At 35.4% G+C, this 14,912-nt stretch overlaps 1 protein-coding gene across 1 annotated transcript in view; it reads left to right on the top strand.

Annotated features, from left to right (window-relative positions):
• Window positions 1-14,912, top strand: part of SLCO5A1 (solute carrier organic anion transporter family member 5A1) — a 159,140-nt gene that overhangs the window by 117,142 nt on the left and 27,086 nt on the right. The window contains exon 5 of the mRNA XM_044657972.1: window positions 2,835-3,033. Coding sequence (XP_044513907.1) covers window positions 2,835-3,033 — 199 coding nt within the window. The remainder of the gene's footprint in view (window positions 1-2,834; window positions 3,034-14,912) is intronic.

Consider the following 14,912-nt stretch of genomic DNA (forward strand, 5'->3'; position numbering starts at 1 on the left):
TTATAGATGAGGAGCTAAGGTTTAGAGAATTCAAGTTACTTGCCCATTGTCATCTAGCTCATAAGTGTTAGAGAGAAGAATCGAACCCATTTCTTGTCTTATTTAGAATCTTTAACTTTTTTTCATTTAAAGAAAAAACAAGTTGATGTCTTTTTTCATCATAATCTTTTCTAGATAATCCCTATTCCCTTAATGTAATAGTAACAGTCAATACATTAACTGTGTCTGTTAGTGTATCCAATATTTTTCCCTACTCTGCTGAGAGGAGAAAGAGGTATGTTTTATTATCTTTTCTCGTGGGCCAAAATTGGTCATTACAATTCCTCAGAGTTTGGCTTTCTTTTAATGTTCTTTTAATTTACATTACTGTAATCACTGTATTTATTGCTCTTCTGGTTCTGCATAATTTATTGTCCACTTTTGTCCAAGCCATCTCCTGTTTCTCTTGAATTCCTCACATTTGTCATAATTGTCATATTTGGATGTAGTTTTTTGCATGTTGTCTTCATTCCATTGGAAGCTCCCATGAGAGCAGGGACTTCTGTTTGCCTTTCTTCATACTCCTAGAGCTTACATACATGGTATATAGTAGGCGCTTCTTAAATGTACTGAGCCTCTCTACTTAAATCTGAGTGATTCTGAGAGAATCACAACTTCAATGAGTCTGTTTCCTCAGCAAAACAGGGATAAAAATGTCCTCTCCCTGCAGGGTTGTTGTGAGATATATCTCTTTGCAAACCTTAAGGCACTACATAATTGTCAGTCATCATCATCATCATTACTTAAATATATTGCTATGAATTGTATTACCTATAATTAATAACTGTATTATTAATTAGTATTTATATTAAATTGTATTATTGAGTGTATTACTATTAGTATACTATTAGTATTGATGTTACAATATATTTGAGTTTTAATTTTTGGGGCTTATTTTTAGGTTACCTAAAAGACTTTTTAATTTGTCTTTTCACTCATAATTGACTTTATCTTTAAAACCATAACTGTATCCCTAGGGAGAGGGGGACAGAGACATAATGGGAAGAGAGGATGAGCATAGTTTGGAGAGCACTATGTTAGCACCATTGTATTCCAGCTACACTTTACCATTATAATTTTTTCTTCAATTAACATTTCTTTGGGGGTAGAGGAATAAGTAGGATAAGTAGTATTGTGAATAGCAAAATGATTTCAAATGATATTTCTTATACATTTGTGATCTCTTCTATGGAAATGTTTATTTTCAAATAAGGGCAGGGGAATTTTAAATTTAGAGTACCCAAGAGGAGTTAATGCATGGTAAGAAGGAAAACCAGAACTAATGAGAACATTACTCTTAGTCAAAAAGAGATTCACACCATCATAAAATATCGCAGTCTTTGTGTGGAAGGCTAATGGTATCCACATACCAAAACTTTCGAAAATGTTTCGTTCAAAGATCTCCAAGTACTTATAAGCACTATGTCTCATGGCACCAGCCCTGCAAAAGGATCAATATCCTCCCTTTTACTCAGGGAGCTTCACAGATTCACTCAGACCTCAGGAGAGTTCCATGGTACAGAAAAAAAAAATTAACTTGGCCAAAGTAGTGGAGACAGAGGTGGGAAGAGAACCCACAGTTCTCATTTGCTTAATCACTTCATTAGAGTACAACTCTCCATTTAAAAAAAGGAGTAATAGAATATCATATTCCCTGAATGTTGATCAGTTGGGAGATTATGCCTAAGACTCCTAAAATGGAGATCAAGAACTCTGGGGAAAGAGAATGGCTCTCATTTAAATGTTAATAGTAGTCTACATACAGTATATATTTAATAAATGCATATTGAATGAATGAATTCAGGGCTAGAATAAAGCCCTTCAGTTTACAGTTCAAAGTAAAAGGCAAAACCCTCAGAGAATTGGCACACATCAGTGTGAATCAATTTCGGTTTAAGGAGAAATGACTGATGTCTTTCAATCCTCCTTTGGGGCGTAGGGATTAAATTGTGGGAGGCACTGAGAGAGGTTGCCCTTGATGGAGAACCTTTGGCTGCACAGTTTTGGTCAATCAAATAACAACTGCAGGCATGTAAATGACTATAATGAAGACTGAATACTTTAATTTAAGCATGTGATTATGAGCTTTATAACAGAAATGTAAACAGGATCTAAATGAATTTTCTAATGGATTTTGCCTTTGATCTTGTCCATCATTTACTCATTGCTGACCTGTAGGTAAAGAAAACTTGGAACTACTTTGTTCTTATGATTTCTGCTCCTTCATTTATAGAAACGGTTCTCTCTCTGACTCTGTCTTTCTCTCATATCGGTTCAAAGACAGAAGAGTGGCAAGAGCTAGGTTAAGTTACTTGCCAAGGGTCACACAGCTAGGAAGTGTCTGAGTCTGGTTTTGAATCCAGGTCCTCTTGACTCAAGACACCTGGTACTCTATCCACTGTGTTACCCAGCTGCCCCTACTATATATTTTCAAGGAGAGGCAGGAAATTCCATATGGCGCATCCTAAATCCCTCCCTCTGGGCTCAGTGATGAATGATATAAATATAACAAGACTCTCTTATTAAAGCATGCAGATTTAGCTTTCTGAGGGCGGGAAAATACTCCTTTTTTTTCCCCAGAGTCTAATATAGTGCTTACAATAAGCACCTAATGTTTGTTGATTGAATGAATTTGGGATTCTGTTACATACTGATGAGTTTGTTGATGATGAATATTCTATTGATTATTTGCCACAGTACTAAAAATTCACAAAAAATTCATAAAATAATTTAAAAGGCTAATGTTAGTATTCATTCATTCTGACTTAATCCTATGCTTCTTTTCTTTTCTTTAGGTGTGATTATTGTGCCCAGTGCTGGTGTTGGTATTGTCTTAGGAGGTTACATCATAAAAAAGCTAAAACTTGGTGCCAGAGAATCTGCCAAACTAGCAATGATCTGCAGTGGTGTGTCTTTACTGTGTTTCTCAACACTCTTCATTGTTGGATGTGAAAGTATTAACCTGGGTGGCATAAATATTCCGTATACAACAGGGTAAGTATCTCTGAATGACTGAACAATTGATATTATTATAATCACAGCAAACCCTCTAAACACTTATTTATTCAACTATGTTGTGGAATCTTAGAATTCTGCTGCCTTTCTAATTGTTCTCAGGGTGAACGTTTTATCTCTCTGCCTAGAATGCAATTTCTTTCAAAGGCAGAGACCATGCTTTCTCACATCTTTCATGTCTTTTGCCCCCGAAAGTGCTTTCTACAGTATTTTACATCCAGATGATTTCTGCTGATGGTAAATGAATACAATTAATAACAATTCACATTTACATAGCATTTTACTGCTCACAAAGCATTTTCCTCAACAATAATCCCTTGAGGTAGGTCATAAAAGTAAGACTATCCTCTTCGAATGAGAAAACTGAGACTCTCCCATAGATTAAGTGACCATGTTGGCCAGGTCGTTGAGACAGTAAATATTACAAGAAAGGCTTGAATCCCAGATTTCCAGAAATGTTTCTTTTCAGAATTTATAAAAATGCAAACATTCTATCACTCATGCACTTTTGAGATGTTTCAATATCTATTCAGTATCCAACACAGGGTCTATGTTTATTTTTAAACATAAGGTTTCAGTTTATGAAGAAAGGGTTTAGTTGTTTTTTTTTCCTCTCTTTTACTTCACAGTTGAGATTTTGCATTTGAATTTGGAGTTGTGAAAGCTTCTGTCTCATTAAGGCAATTTAGAATGATGGGGAAATGACAATGACTCTAAATCATAAGGGTGTATTATGTTGTTATATGTTATTTTGCCCCAAATAGTGTTTTCCACATGAGAAAATTTATTTTTCTTAATTCTCTGCAAACAACAATCATGTGTGAGTTGTTTTTTGCTAGGCCCTAGTATTGGGCCATGGTCAAAATAATCTTCACCATGCTTTTTATGATGGAAGGATATCATTAAATGCAACCTATAAAGATAGCAGAGGGATATAGTGCTAGGCTTGGAGTTGGGAGGACCGGGGTTCAAATTTGGTCTCAGACATTTTCTAACTGTCTAACCCTGGACAAGTCACGTCACTCGATTGCCTGCTCCTTGCTTTTCCTCTCTTAGAATTGGTACTAAGACAAAAGGTAAGGATTAAAAAAAAAGATTATTTTCATAGCTTTTCCTTGAATAAAGCACTTAAGATAGCTTGGCATAGTGGATAGAATTTGGACTTGATGTTGTAGTCATGTAACCATGGATGATCAGCTAGTCAATAAATATTAAAAATCTATAGACACTGTGCTAAGCACTAGATATACAAAAAGATAGTCCTTTCCCTCAAATATCTCACAGTCTAATGGGGGATGATTCAGTCAATTTTTCTGAGCCTCCATTTTAATACCTAGAAAAAGGAGGTTATACTAAATGGACTCCAAGGTTCTTTTTAGACCATAAGTTTTGGTCTTATTATGCTTTATATTTGGCTTTAGTTAGGCAGAATGTACAATAAAATGCTTTCTAGAGAGATGAGGTGGAAAGTAAATAATGTATGCTTTCTAGAACTGGAGTATTGGATATTTTGGATATATTTCTATTTTGGATGAAGCTAAAGCATATTGTATGTTGGAGAGACTGTCTAAAACTTGTCAGATATGAAATTTAGATATATCATTTACTTGATGTGGATTTCCCAGAGAAGTAATTTTCTAAAGCTCTGAAACAGGACAGCTCAAGCTGCTTTCATTTAAATGTTTTACCCATTTGGATGTGTTGGCAAAACAACTAAGTGAAACAAAGCCCTAAATGATGAGTTCCTGATGAGATGTCTGGTTTCTGACTTTAAATACAGCTTTGATTTTCCTCTAGATGTAATTTGAGTTTCATGTACATATTGCCAAGTCACTTAGGTTGGAAAAAAAGAAACAAAACATAAAAGACCTCTCAGGATTACAAGTTAAAAACAGTTTCCTCCTATGCTACTCTACATGGTGAGATCATCCAGGGTGGCTGACAAACTCTTGCTTATAGAAAATGGCATCATCATCTATGGTGAACATTCATGGGATACCCATAAAATATATATGACCTTTTAAGTTAAATGGACTCAGAATCTTAAGAAGCCTTGTATGAGAGGTCAAATTTCTTTTTTTTTTTAATTATTATTTATTTTGAACATTCTTTTAAAAAATTTTTGAGTTCTAAATTTTTTCCTCATTCCCACCTCTCTCATCCCTCTGAGAAGGCAAGCAATATATGAATTATGCATATGAAATCATGCAAACCACATTTCCATATTAGCCATATTATAAAGCAAGAAAAACAGGAGATTGAGAATTATACCTCAATTTATACTTTGAGTACATCAGTTCTCTCTAGAGGTGGATAGCATTTTTTACCTTGAGTCCTTTGGAATTGTTTTGGATTACTATATTGATCAAAGTAGCCACTTAGTTGATCATCATTATAACATTGCTATAACTGTGCACAGTGATCCCCCTGTTCTCACTTCACCTTGCATCAGTTCGTATAGGTCTTGTCATATTTTTCTGAAATGACCCTCCTCATTTCTTATCTTACTCTAGTACTCCATTACAATCATATGCCACAATTTATTCAACCATTCCCCAATTGATGTCTACTCCCTTGATTTCCAGTTCTTTGCCATTACAAAAATGCTGCTATAAATATTTTTGTACATATAAATTATTTTCCTTTTCTTTGATCTCTTTGAGATATAGACTTAATAATGGTATTACTGGGGCAAAAGGATATAATTTTATAGCCCTTTGGGTATAGTTCCAAATTTTTCTTTGAATGTTTGGACCACCTCAGACAGCATTTTTCCTCTTGAGTCCTTTGGAATTGTTTTGGATTAACATATTAATCAGTTCTACAGAATTACAGTTCATTAGGATACCTATTTCTAATTTCTAATAGGTATGAGGTGGTATCTCAAAGTTATTTAAATTTGAATTTCTCTAATCAATAAGTGGTATAAAGGATTTTTTCATAGTCTTGATTTTTTTTCCTGAATCTATCTCTATATCCTTTGACCTTTTATCAGTTGTGGAATGACTTATTTTTATAAATTTGACTCAATTCTGTAACTCAGTATGTATTTGAGAAGTGAGGTCTTTATCAGAGAAACTTACCATAACATTTTTTTATAATTCTTCATTGGCTATGGTACCTTTTAACAAAATTTAATCTCCCTGATTATTTCTTTTAATTAGCTCTATTTTTGCTTTTGTTTTGTCTGAGATCCTGATTGCTACTTCTGCTTTTTTTTTTTTTAACTTTAGATGAAACATTAGATTCTGCTCCAGAATTCTTGTTGGGCTTGGGCCCAGTTAGCAGTTTTCTTTGTAGCTGTTTTCAGATTGTTCTCTTCTGAATTTGTGTTTTGGTCTTTTCTGCTAGATTTTTATGGTAAAGTTTTTTTTGTTGTTGTTCATTTTTTCCTAACCCATTTTTCGACTTTGAACTTTATGTTAAAGTTGAACTATTCTCACCTTAGGTTGGGTCAGAAGCTTTAGGCTTTTTCATACCTCCTTTTTCAGAGCTAGTAACCCAAAAACCAAACAACCAAAAAACCTTCATATGAACTTAACCATCAACAAATAGAATGAGCATTTGCACATATACATAGTAAAACATTACCAAAGTATTGTTCATGAAACTCTACGTTTCTTATTTATAGCATGCTTTTTTTTTTTTTTTGGTATATAATATTTTCTCTCCATTAAAAGATGCCTAAGTGACCATTTTTCTTTCCTTTTCTTTTTTGGGAGATTCTCTTAGGTACTCATTAGATCATGAGCTCCTTAAGATGAACTTTTTGTCTCTTGATCTCCCTAGCACTTAATACAGTTCCTGACACAATGTAGTCACTTAACTGTTTATGTATTGACTGACTGGCCTTATCTTCACCCTTTCCCTACTTGTCCCCCCATGAGGGAAAAAAGAAACAAGAAAATCAAAATCCATGTAACAACTTTATCTAGTTAAGCAAAACAAATTCTCAGGTTGGCTATGATGACAAATATATTTCTCTTTCTGCATCCTGAAAACTATAACTTCTCTGTCAGGAGGTAGATAGCTTATTGTATTATCAATCTTTTGGAATCATGGTTTGTCAGAATTCTTAAGTTTTGGGTTGTTCATCTTTACAGTGTTATTTTTATAGTATAAATTTCTCTCTTGGTTTTCTTCACTTTTCCCTATATCAGTTCATACAAATCTTCCAGGTTTCTAGGAGACCCTCCATTTAATCATTTCTCAAAGCATTACAGATGGGCCAGGTTTCAATAACTCTTTAGTTCTCCATTGAGACTCTCATACTTTCAATAAAATATTGATCAAGAATATTTTGAGGGGGATCTGATCAAACCATTGTAAGTAGCATGGTAGCATGTCATCAGTATCTGGATCATGAGGTGGAGTTGTACCATGAATGCCAAAGGACAATGAGCTGGATTTGAAGTATTGCATTTGGAATTGAGTTTAAATCCTGACCATGTGACTTTGGTACCTATGTGAGCTTGGGTAAGTAATTTAATTTCTCTATGAATTAATGTCCTTATCTGTAAATGTTGAAGTTGGTCTAGGCCAGTGATTCCCAAAGTGGGTGCTACCACCCCCTGGTGGATGCTGCAGCGATCCAGTGAGGCGGTGATGGCAACAGGTGCATTTATCTTTCCTATTAATTGCTATTAAAATTAAAAAAAATTAATTTCCAGGGGTCTAAGTAATATTTTTTTCTGGAAAGGGAGTGATAGGCCAAAAAAGTTTGGGAACCACTGGTCTAGGCAAAGCACTGATTTTAAGTTTAGGTGATCCTGTCAATGATTGGAGAATCTACTCAAAATTTTTTTTATCTACCATATAATCTATTAGAGCCCTATTCTGATGTCTCATTGTCAAATGGAGGTGACTTTTTGTTTGAAAGTTATATCATCTGGCTCAGGCCTTCCTTCACTGGAAAGGTCTGCCTGAGGCTAAATTCAAGATTGTCTGTTGTCTGGGGACTGAAATAACTAAATTTAGAGAGGTTTCATTATTAGCAAGTAGCAAGTTGGTTACAAACAATAAATTATTTTTTGATAATAGCAAGACACAAAAATTCAAGTCAACAAGCATTTATAAATATTTTCTTTTTACTGATAGTCTGTACTTCATGTTGGTAGTACAAAGAAAAGCAAAACAAAAAAAAATACAAAAACAAAACAAAAAAAAACCCAGTTCTTCTTTTTAAGGGATTCACAGAGTAAAGGAGAAAGCAACATAGAAACAACTATTTCCAAAAAAATATATCCAAGATAATTTGGAGATTATCAACAGAGAGTCTAACTACACTAATATTAAGTGTTTCTTGTAGAATATGGCACTCTAGCTAAGATTTGAAGGGAGCCAGGGAAGTCAGGAGATGGTGGTGAGGAAGAGTTCTAGGTATGGAAGAAAGGTAGTATGTCCAGAGTCTAGAGATGGAGTGTCTTGTGGAAGGAATAGCAAGGAGGCTAGTGTCACAGGATCATAGAGTATATGGAGATGAGTAAAGCATAAGAATATAGGAAATATAGAAGAGGTAACATTATGATGCTAGACTGTTAAAATATAAAAAGTGGATTTTTTATTTGTTCCTGGAAGTAAGAGGGAGCCACTAGAATTGAGATAGAGAGAGAGAAAGGGAAAGTAAAAGTGTGTGTGTGTGTGTGTGTGTGTGTGTGTGTGTGTGAGATATGATTAGATTTGTGCTTAAAAACAATCAGTTTGACAGCTTAATGGAGGAAGAAAAGACCTGTGTTAGGGAAATTAGTTACCCAGCTACTCAGTAGCCCAGATATGAGGTGATGAGAGCCTGCATCATGGTAGTGGCAGTGTCAGAGGAGAAAAGGGAGATGTAAGTGTCTGAGATCAGATTGGAACTCAAATAGATGAGTCTTTCTCACTCTAGATTCTAACTGTAGCATCTCCCAGCTGGCCATAGATGCCCTAGCTTAAAGGAAGTAGGGACTTCATTATTGTGGAAGGACAGTACTGAGCCCTTCCCAGCCTAGCCTAGCATTTACAAAGAGGCAGTTGTCAAAAGAAGAGATGGAAAGGTTATCGTGAAAGGAGAGTTATGCTTTGACAGAAAAGAGAAAATTCAAGAATGGCTATTGGGTCCTTATAGGTGTCTGAGAGAAGACTAGACCTGAAGCTACTGTTTATACTTATTGTGCTTACTTCTTTAAGGATTGAGGAAAGTTCTAAATAAGATTTGCTCTTTTCTCAGTTTCTATTCCCCATATCTTTTCAATAACAGATACAGTAATGTAAGATACTCTATTTCTTACCTAATAACTTCCTATATCTTGATTTTTGCCAAAAAAGAGTTCAGAGATTAGTTGTTGTTTAGTAGTTTTCATTCATTCTGGACTCTTTGGGACTCATTTGTTTTTATTTTTTTTTAACCCCTACCTTCTGTGTTAGAATCAATATTGCATATTGGTTCCAGTGTAGAAGAATGATAAATGCTAGGCAATGGGAGTTAAGTGACTTGCCCAGGGTCATACAACATAGAAGTGCCTGAGGCTAAATTTGAATCCAGGACCTCCTGCCTCTAGTCCTGGCTCTCAATCCACTGAGCCACCTAGCTACCTCCCATTTAGAATTTTCTTGGCTATGATATTGGAATGGCTTACTATTTCCTTCTCTAGTTCATTTTACAGATGAGGAAACTGAGGCAAACAGTATTAAATGACTTGCTCAGGGTCACACAGTAGTAAGTATCTGATGATAAATTTGAACTGAAGAAGATGAGTCTGACCCTAGCCCCTACATTCCATCCACTATTCCACCTAACTTCCCTAGGGGTTAATTATAGATTGACATAAATTAAAACTAGAACACAGATTCAGATCTCTGCCTTAATGTTAGACATTTTCCTAACTTGGGGCTCTGAGCTATTATGATCATACTACTAACATTTGGTTTGATTTAAAGTCCATAAAACAATAGAGGAGAGGACCAGAGTTCTTGTATATTGTATATTCAAAGTAAGCAAATTGTTGTAATAGAAACACCTGATTAAATCTCCCTAGAGGAAAGGGGAACCCAAAGGAGGAGATTTGACTGGGAAAAAATGTATACCCTAAACCATTCCCTAGAGATGAGACTGGAAAGGTCTCAAAACATTTTACCTCTGACCCCATCTATCTTGGAGGACAGAGTAGATAGGATTGCTTTGGATCCCTGCAGCCAATTTTATACTCCATAGCTATCTCCACTAGTTATACTTACACTGAACACACACATTATGTATCTATGTAGCTATGTCTCAATCCATGTGTCTGTCTGTCTATCTATCTATCTATCTATCTATCTATCTATCTATCTATCTATCTATCTATCTATCTGTCTGTCTATCTATGCATCTATGTGTGTATGTTTGTATGTATGTATGTATGCATGTATCTGTCCATGTGTCTATGCATCTATCTGCCTTTCTGTCTGTCTATCCATCCGTCTACACACATCTACCTACATATACACATACAGAGAAACAAATGCTGCATTAAATTTTTATTAAAAGCCTCGCCTCCTCTTTATGAGAGTAGTTATTTTCTATTTAAACAACTTAGTGTCAATGCTGACCTCTCTCTGCTAGATTAATGCCTTTTTCGAAAAAAAAATCCATTTGTTTTCTCTTTTGCCCTATCAGGTCGAGTTTGAAACTCAATATGATTAATAAAGGCATCATTTCTGATGAAAACAGGCAGTTTGCTTTTCAGGTATCTTTGTCACTGTATTATAAACAGAAGCCCGACATGAAGCATATTTTGATTTAGATCAGAAAAATAAATGGAATGTATACAATTTTTGGAAGAAGAAAAATCAACCATGCATTCGATTGAAAAATTTGTTTGCTGTATATTTTATTCAGAAATTTGAACTATTTAAAATTTTATTTAACTTACTTTTATATGTCCCTTAAAGATTCTAACAAGAAAATAAGTCTCTACCCTCTCCTTCTACAATACCCATGTTTATATGCAGCTAAGTGGTGCAGTGTATAGAGCATCAGGTCTGAAGTCAATAAGATTTCTGGCCCCAAAGGCTTACTAGCTATGTGACCCTAGGCAAGTCACTTAACTCTGTTTGCCTCAGTTCCCTCACCTATAGAATGAGCTACAGAAGGAAATGGCAAACCACTTCAGTATCTTTGGCAAGAAAACCCCAAAGAAGGTCATGAAGAGCCAGGCAGGATGGAAATAACTGAACAACAAACAACAAAAGGTAGAATAGTAGGTAGGGTGCTTCATCTAGAGTTAACAGAGTCTGAGTTAATAATCTTGCCTCATACTATATTTTACCCTGGACAAGTCATTATATACCTCAGTTTCCTCTTCTGTAAAATTGGATTTTGTAAAAGTAATATCACTTCTTTCCCATGGTGGTTGTGTGGATAAAATGAGTTATCTATAAAGTGCTGTACAAACCTGAAAGTGCTATATAAATCTTGTTATGCTATTATTATTATGTTTTAAGACACCACTAATTCTTCCTCAAATTTTGGCCCAGAATCCTCCAAATTGAAAATGTTTCATATTTTAATAATATTAACCTATAAATAGATGTCAGAGCTAAGTTATTTAGAATGGAAATAAAATAAAGTTTGAATCCTTAAACAATGACTATATGAAAGCCTAACCCTTAGTTGAAATCTTACTCTATATTCCTTATCTATCTATGTATGTATCTATGTATCTATGTATCTATGTATCTATCTATTCATCCACTCACTTATTTATTTATTTATTTATTTGTTTATTTATCTATTTATGTATTTATTTGTTTGCTCATTCATTCATTCATTCATTCATTCATTCATTCATTCATTCATTCATTCATTTTAGACCTTCTGTCTTAGAATCAATATACTAAACATCAGTTTCAAGGCAGAAGAGTAGCTTATAAGGGCTAGACAATTGGGGCTAATTGATTTGCCCAGGATCACACAAGCTAGAGAGTGTCTGATACATTCTTTTATTTTTATGCAGGTTTTAGGGCCTATACCATATGTTTTGGGAAGAAGTTTCTCCTGTAGAATGTAATCTCTTTGAGGGTAGGGCTTATTTACCATTTTTGACTCAAAAAATAAATAATAATGCTAACATTTATATAGTTCTTACTATATGCCAGGCACAGTACTCAGTGCTTTACTATTATTATTGCATTTGATACTCTAATGGGGAAACCCAGGGGAGATAACTTAAATACTATATGTGGGTCCAGAGGAGTGTGTAGGAGACGGGAATGGACAGTAGTGGGGACCAAACAAGGTAGGGAGACTGGGTTTAACTGTTAAGGAAAATGTCTGGTGACAGAAGTGACAGTTAACCTAACTGTCACCCTACACCATCTAGACAAGGGCCTGTGGAAACTAGCAAGCAAAATGACAAGAGTTTATAACAAATTTAATTAAGGGAACTAGGTCTAAAGGATGGGAATAGGGGTTTCTACACTTCCAGACTATGGGCAAACCGCAGGGTTAGGTGAGGGACTTATCTACACTGAACTAATCCTAAAGCAAGACAGGGCCCAGAGAATAGCAGGACTGAAGTGGGAATCCTCACAGCAGAGTCCTGACACTCCAGCGATGTTGCAGCTCCTCCAGGACCACTAGTTGTACTCTTTCAGGTGGGTAGATTCTGGGAGCTAACTCAGCCCAAGTTAACCTGCAACTCAGGTTGGGATTAATAGTCTCTGCCAAAATCTCCCACAAGTAGATGACAGTCTTCCTTCAGGATCCCAGGGAATCAGGGTACAAGCTCCACTTCCTCTGAGGTCTCCCAGGGTCAGTTACAATTTGTCCCAACCATCTTGGAGTCTGTCTCAGAGAGCAAGCCACACTTCCTGCTTCCCCATTCCATTTGGAATTCTCTAGCCCTTCCTGCTAGGTCTCCTAAATAATAACTAAGTAATCCTCCTCACAACAATACTCACAACAGCTCTGGGAGAGAGGTGCTATTATTATTCCCATTTTATAGAAGAGGAAACTGAGTCATAGAGAGGTTAAATGACCTGCCAGGGGTCATACAGCTAGTAAATATCTGAAGCCAGATTTGAGCTGAAGTCTTCCTGATTCTAGGCCTGGTGCTTTAACTACTGTGCCATCGAGCACAGTGCCTTCTGTTCGGCAGGTGCTTAATAAATAAAGAAGCCACAACAAAACATCTGTTTTACTTCCATATCCAATTGCCTGAAGAAAAGCATGCAATTTAAGGAAAAAATATAGTGAAATATCACCCCTGTATAGAGCAGGGATTCTTAACCTTTTATTGAAACTTTTTTTGAACTTTTGAAACTTTTTATGATTATATTCCTTCCCATCCCCAGTGTATCAGCTTTATTTTTTTATTTTTAAAAATGTACTTATTTGTTACATTAAAATACCCAGTTAACACTTGTCTCCTCTCATTTGAGAAGGCATCATTTGATAAAAAGATATATCTCTATCTCTATCTCTCTATCTATCTCTATCTCTATCTCTATCTCTGTCTTTATCTCTATGTCTATGTCTATGTCTATCTCTAAAAACCATGTCTCACTTTTTTCTATTTTATCAGTTCTTTCTCTAAAGGTGTATAGTTCATATAAATGGTTTCCTTTGCAATTCCACATATTTTATTTTATGCATTTGAAACCATTATACTGAGAAGAGTTTAGGGAGTTTCCTGAGATTGACAAAAGAATCTGGGAACCAAATGAAGCTCAAGAAGCCACTTTTTAAATGGTTGCATAAGTCACCTCACAGAGTTGATCTCCACGCACACTGAAACCCAGCCACCTGGGCAGGTGCTCAGTCACTGTCAGCCAGATTGAAACAGTTGTTTTGGGGCTGTCAGAGGTCCAGGAAGTGAGATTTCATAGTCAGCAGATGTAGACAGAAGGTAAATCAAAGTTCCTAATTAAAACTGCAGGGGAAACTCTAGGTGCTGAGAATATAATTAGTGGAGCTGCAAATGAGTCAGTGGATCAGCTGGAGCCTGGATAATGAAAAATCCAAGGGTCTCAGATGACATAATGGTAGAATCACAAAAGGACACTAGTTTCCTATTGAGGCCAAAGAATGTCTGACTATTAAATCATCGAAACTACTTTTTCCGAAATCTTGTTACCTTTCCTATGATCAGCTATTTGTTGGAGACCACAGTGTTCCTCACTGAAGAAGATAAATGAATGGAATTGGTTTAAATATAAATTTTTTTTCAAAATACTTGACTAGGAAACTTTTTTTGAGTGTGCAAAGTATAAAAATGGAATGTCGACATTATTAAGATAGTTACATTGTGGTAAGGAAAACTATGCCACTGATTTGGTCAGTGAGGAGACATGGTATGTATTTCTCTGTCTTCATCTGGTTGTCTATCTCTGTCTTTATCTCTGTCCTTCTATCTCTATCTCTTTCTGTTACTATCTCTTTGTCTCTTTTTTATTTTTCTTTTGGAAACAAGCAGAAGAACCTTATTTTAAAGCTAAAGATTTTAGTAAGTAGAGTAAGTATAACAATTTTAGAAAGAGTTAAGTGCAAACTGATGGATTTGGTGAGACTCTTTTAAAAGATGAAGCAATAACGTACTGTCAGAGTGTGTATGGGCCCAAAATTAGGACTCCTGACTTTCAGTACTGCTTCTCCTATTACTTTCCATTGCCTCTTTGAAACCCACAGTATGGCTTCTATAATCCTATTTACCAGTCTTCCCAGCTGGACAACCTTTCTTTCCTGATCTCTTTTAAATCTATTTAATTTAAGTCATTCTACTCTTTTTAGAAAATGTATATCCAGTTGTACCAATTCCATTTCTCTTTTCACTGCTGAAAACAAGCTGATCTGATATAATCCTTCTAAGGGTTACACATATTACTTCATTTTAAGGCAAACC

This window comes from Gracilinanus agilis, chromosome 1 (genome assembly GCF_016433145.1).
Source record: "Gracilinanus agilis isolate LMUSP501 chromosome 1, AgileGrace, whole genome shotgun sequence".
Classification (NCBI taxonomy): Eukaryota; Metazoa; Chordata; class Mammalia; order Didelphimorphia; family Didelphidae; genus Gracilinanus; species Gracilinanus agilis.